This window comes from Trichosurus vulpecula, chromosome 5 (assembly GCF_011100635.1).
Source record: "Trichosurus vulpecula isolate mTriVul1 chromosome 5, mTriVul1.pri, whole genome shotgun sequence".
NCBI classification, from domain to species: domain Eukaryota; kingdom Metazoa; phylum Chordata; class Mammalia; order Diprotodontia; family Phalangeridae; genus Trichosurus; species Trichosurus vulpecula.
Window position 1 is genome coordinate 211,737,889 of NC_050577.1, and position 6,000 is coordinate 211,743,888.

A 6,000-nucleotide genomic window follows, 5' to 3' on the forward strand; every position below is an offset into this window, starting at 1 on the left:
ACCTATTCTGAATATATTATCTTTCACATCCCAAGGATGGTACCGCATTCAAAAATTGCTTTTTATTTATTTTTTAATTATATTTGTTGTTGTGATCGTTCAGTTGTTTCAATCACGTCCAACTTTTCATGACCCCATTTGGGGTTTTCTTGGCAAGGATACTAGAATGGTTTGCCATTTCTTTCCCCTGCTCATCTTACAAATAAGGAAATGGAGACAGTGTTAAGTTACTTGCCCAGGGTCACATAGATAGTAAGACCAGGTTTGAAGTCAGGTCTTCCTGATTCCAGGGCCAGCACTCTAAATTTACTATATTACAAAAGCTAAAAATTCAATAACAGTAGCTAAAAGAGAAAATGCCCACAATTACCTCTAAAAGAGATAATACAATTAAAATATGACAGTGAACAATCTCCCAAAGTAAAACCTTAATACTTCAGTACTCATTTACTATTCTATATCTTCTGAGATAATGCTAAAGCAAACTTATAACAACAAATACAGTCATTTACGAAACAATTATGTGCAGAACACTATCCTAAGAGTTAGGGAAAATACAAAGGTTTGTATAGGGCTCTATATTCCCTATATTCAGAGAGTTTATAATCTAAAAAGAGAATAATATGGAGATCAAGTAATAATGTATATGATAGTTTAAGCAAATTAGAGTTACAAAATAAAACAAGATCTTAAAGTAAAAGTAGTTACATGGAAGATGAGGAAAAATTCATGAAGGAGATGGCATTTGTGCTGGGGTTTAAAGGATGAATAAAAATTTTTAAAAAGCTACTGCAATATCAACAGAAATATTAGGGTAGGGCAAAGGGATGGGAACGAGCATTTATAAAGCACCAACTATATTCCTGGCATTGTGCTAAGTACTTTATAAAAACCTCATTTGATCCTCACCTTATAAGATGGGTGCTATCATTATCCCCATTTTACAATTGTGGAAACTGAGGCAAACAGAGGTTAAGTGACTTGCCCAGAGTCACAACAGCTAGTTATCTGAGGCCTAATTTGAACTCAGGTCTTCCAGACTCCAGGATAGAGGCAATAAGAATCAGCTATTAATCAGTAACAAGTTATAATTGATGCAGAGGTAGAAAAAGGAAGTTGGATAAAACTTTTTGATGTATATGTTGTATGTTGTACTACAAAACTGCCAAATTTGAAGAGAAAAAAGAGTGACACAATGACTACTGAAACAAGATGACCTGTAACAGCCCCAACAAGAATCTTATTCTATAATCTTCCAAAATATGGTTGGGTGCCTCTCAGGAAAATGAACATCTTGATCCAAGAATTCTCAACATAGAAACCACACAGGAAAGTTTCTAGAATGAGAACTTACTTTTTTTGAGCATTAGAAACTATGAGAGTCTTTAACGTATTTTGTGGATAACCAGACCCTATTTAGACCCATAAATGCTATCTTTATATTCTCCTTCCTATTCCTAACTCTCCAGTCCAAGTGAGTAAGTTTTGTCTTGGGCAAGACAGGTGAATACTTGGTTAACTCATTTAGGGAAGAGAAAGCAAAAACAAGCACAAATAATCCACCACTACATTTGCCACCAGGATCATAGATTTAAAGGAATTTAAGAGATTATCTACTTCAACCCTCTTATTTTACCGATGAGGAAACTAAAGCCCAGAGAAGTTGTGATTTGAACAAGATCACAGAAGTATAATGCAGCAGAACCCAGGTCCTTTTATTCCAAGTCTAGTGGTTCTGATACAAGATAAAAATGTGGGGAAAAACATGAAGAAGTTTCATCTTCTTGCTTCTCTTAAAAAAAAGTCTAGAAAACAAGATTTTTGATGAGAACTTGAAGGACTTACTGCTTGGCCTGGAACAAGAAAGATCATAGGATAATGAATTTAAAGCACAAAAGGACTATGGAAGACATAGAGCTCAACCTCTTCATTTTGTGGATAAGAAAACTGAATACCAGAGATAGTAAGTGATTCGCCTCAGGCAGCATGAGAGGAGTAATTTGAACACTGGTACTCCAATTACAGAGCCCAAATTCTTTATATTGATTCCACAAATGCCCCTGAGATTTTATAAACCCATAGTAAAATGTCATCAAATTGAGTGACCAAAAAAAAACTGCTACATATGACTTCAGCAATGAAAAGAAATTTCCATTTATCCAGAATAGCTGAGCAAACAGGGTACTCTGATTAGAAGACTCAATCAATATTCTAAGAATACAATAAAAGTTAATCCCTTCAGTTTCACAGGACTGTTATAATAAATACCATGTGTAAAAGATTAAATACACTAGCAACATAAAATACAGGTGTTTCAGTTGACTGTACACAGACACATCAAAGCACCTAGCTTTCTAAGAAAATAAATTGCTGATATTTTATCTCTCTTTAATAAAAATAGAATACAAAAAAACCCCAAAATCCACTTACTTAGATTCTAAATAACTAGATTTTTAGATCTTTACTGATCCATCTATGTTAACAGGTAAAAAACAACACTAAGGCACTAAATATTCACTTGAAGAGTTTAGTGAGCTATTAAAAATATTGGCTTAAATAGCTTTCAGGAATAGTCACATTCCTCTAAAGCAGGAGTTCTTGGATCTTTTTTTGTGTCAGAGATTCCTTTTTATGTTTATGCTTATGGATAGATCCCTTCTCAGAATGTTTTTAAATTAATAAAACAAAATATACAAGATTACTATGGAAACCAATTATACCAAAAAATTGTTATGAAAATATTAAAAACAAGTTTACAGATCCCAGGTGAAGAACTTCTGTTCTAAGGAAGCAAACATATAGCAGCATAGAAAGTGGCTCAGATACAAAATGAGACTTTCATCTGGTAGGGACTGTTTAGGCGTGGCCTCATCTGGAACATTTGCAAGTTATCTCCTTTTCCTTACCACCTTACAGAGTTAAGATTACCGACTTAAGTACTATACTTAACTTAAAATGTCACTTGGACATGTAGTATATAAATATTTCCAATACTGTAACCCTGGCACAGTGCGCTACAGGCTCTTGACCTAATCAAATATTTCCAGGGAGGCAAATACATTTCAGCTTGCAATCAATAGGTACCCTATTAAAAATTTAAACTGCCCTGTACCACTACTATAGCCAAACAGGGTTATCTCACTCTGGACTCAGGAACAAACGTTTTAAAAAATTAGGAAGTGAGAGCTCTTAAGAGTTCAATATGGAATCTATAATTCCAAAGAGGCTGTCAGAAAAAGGAAGTTAGAAGTTGAAAGAGCAGTGGTTTACTTTTAGTAAGACTATATCTCTTCAGATTTCTGGTGAACTATCCAGAACTTCTTCAGTTTCTGCCCAAATTACAAACTATGGCAGCTTCTCTGAGCCCTCCTCAAGCAAAGTTTTCATCAATAAAAGCTGAACCTAGCTGAGCCTAGAAGTAGCTGCCAGAATTACATATACCACAAAAAAGGTTTTCTAAAACTTCTGTTTATTTAAATAAGCATACCTAGAGTGAATTCTTCAGTGCTCTCAAACTCTAAATGCAAATCTAGTCTTATATTTTTGGCATATTCAAAATGTTTATGGGTATGCATAAGTATAAGTACTTATTTGGCAAAAGTACAATGTGGCCTTTATTCTTTTCTTTTTTTTAAAAAAAAAGCTTTAACTTTTTTGCTTTTGTAATAAGAACAGTGTAAAAAAAGTGGACATTAATACACAAAGAGCAGAATAGACTTGTGTTGGCAGTTGGAAAAATCACATACATGGCAAAAAAAAAAAACCCAAGATGTGTAACTGAGAGACTCTTACTACACTACTGTAGTTTCTAGAAAGACTTAATGTCAAGATTTTATTTCTGTGCATTATCCATCATCTTCTCAATAAAAATGAAGTGAAGTTTAAAATGAGGGGAAAATCTAATTATTCCTACTACAACAATATTTCCTATTGAATATTAAAACTAAGAAGTATTGGTTTAGATTCTCTTAATTACAACTGAAATACATTAGTATGTTTATACTGTATTTTGCTCTACTGGAGGTCAGACTGATTCAGAGTATGTAACCTTTTCTAAATATTAGGCTGGACAGACAAGCTAAGGATCTCTGTAAAGTAGTTGTTGAGGAATGTCTAATTTTGAATTTCCTGGATAATTTTCTGTACCCACTTAATTCTCAAGTTATTTCTTTTTTAAGTTAGTCAGAACTACTGAATTATTACCCTGAAATCAAATAAAGACTGAAAATAGGCAGAAGTCATTTTTAATTCACAAGTCCAGTCTAATACACTGCCATTCAAGAAAATTTGGAACATTTGACCACTTAGTTTAGCTAAAATATTGCTATAAACCCAGAATTTCATTCTTATCTTTAAAGAATATTAGGCAACTAAAACGAAATTAAATATGAATTTAAACTAAACCAATCAGATTTTTCATCTCCAAACAGAAGTTTATAACGTCTCCTACAATTCCACATTTCTTGCCGACACAATGAATTACACTAACTGCTTCCAAATGATTGAGTGGTTTCTCATTGATCAAAAACTGGCAGAACAATGCAACCAACACTAAATTTGAGGGGAAAAACCGTTATTTCTGGCAATACTTGTAAAATCATAGTGCTGCTCTTAAATATTTAATTCATTCTGAACAGCAAAAACATATTACAGCCTCTTCAATTCCACCGCAAACCACAGCTCAGGCCCAATCTATCTGACCCAGTTCCTATCCTGAGCACAATCTCAGCTTCCTCTATTACCTCTGCCCTTTCATTTTATAAGAGTCTGTAACATGGCGTGAGACCTGTACCAAGGGTGTTCTGGTGAATACCGCCTTTCCCCTTCTACCCACAGTGAGGGAAGATTAAAAAGAGAAAGGAGGCCGGGTGACCACGCAGCGCTCCACTCCGTTCTCCTCCCTCAAGAGACAGGAGTTTACTGGCGAGACTCACCTAGTGGAAGTGCCCTTCCTCACATCGCACATCATGCATTTGAAAGCCTCAGCGCTGTTTCGAAAGGTGCAAACACTACAATCCCAGTAGCCCTCATCGGAGGACGGTTTCGGCTGCCGCTTCGGCCTGCAACACGCCACCCAAGAAAAAAAAAAAGGCCCAGGGGTCAGCACCAGCGCCATAGCAGCAGCAACAAGCCTCACTCCCAGCCCTTTCTGTTCTTCCTCCCGAAGCCAGCCCTGTAAGCACTTGAATTGACTCCCTCCCCCGACTCCATCTACCCCGAACCCCCAAAACAGCCCTCCTGGAATCGCGGCTGCTCCACTCGAGTGGGGGAGGGGAAAGTGACGGGTAAAAGGGAAGAAAACAAGAAGGGTGGCTGGGGACCGCAGCTGCAGTTGCTGCAGCCGCTTTTGAAGCTGAGAAATACTGCTACTAGAGCCGCCCACCAGCCCGTCGCCATCGCAGTTCTTTGTAGAGCTACCACTTCCCTCAAGCCAATCTCGATAGCTCGGGCCAAGAGCGAGGCAGCCACCTGAATCAGGCGGACAGAGAAGCGACCTGCTCACTCCAGGCCGCAGGCCCCCAGATACTGTTACCTGGTGGGGCTCTTCTTGTCTCCCATAGCTTGACTAAAAATACACCCCGGAACTCGCTGTCGCTGGTTCGGTGTTTGTCAATAAAAATAATAATCACCCCTAGCGGAAGCAGTCAGGGAAGGGGGGGCGGAGAGAGGGGACGAAGAGAAGCTGGTAGGCGTAGCCTACGCTAATACCTCCACCCTAGCCTCCAGCTGTCTGAGAAACGCCGGCTCTTGTCCACGTGACCCGAGCCCGCCAATCCGAAACTGAGCCGGAGACTTCAAACTCGGCCAGCTCTGCATGTGGGATGCCTAAGCTGGCGTCTTTCCCTTCGTAGCTGCTGGTGTTCTCCACCTCCCTTCGTCTTCCTGCTCCTAGATATCTTTGGGCTACATGGAAGCTACCTGTGTCGCTTCACGACAGGTAACCCGAAGAAAACGCGGTCAGAAAGTCTTCCTCCTCCCTCATCCAGCTCTGCCATAGAA

At 38.3% G+C, this 6,000-nt stretch overlaps 1 protein-coding gene across 2 annotated transcripts in view; it reads right to left on the bottom strand.

The window, feature by feature from the left end:
- The window catches only part of YAF2 (YY1 associated factor 2), a 93,371-nt gene extending 87,728 nt beyond the window's left edge, over positions 1-5,643 (bottom strand). For both annotated transcript variants that reach the window (XM_036761875.1, XM_036761876.1), the window contains exons 1-2: positions 5,534-5,643; positions 4,935-5,060 (exon numbers count right to left, since the gene is read on the bottom strand). In XM_036761875.1, the coding sequence (XP_036617770.1) occupies positions 4,935-5,060; positions 5,534-5,559 (152 nt within the window). In that variant the 5' untranslated portion in view covers positions 5,560-5,643. The remainder of the gene's footprint in view (positions 1-4,934; positions 5,061-5,533) is intronic.
- Between the last annotated feature and the right edge of the window lie 357 nt (positions 5,644-6,000).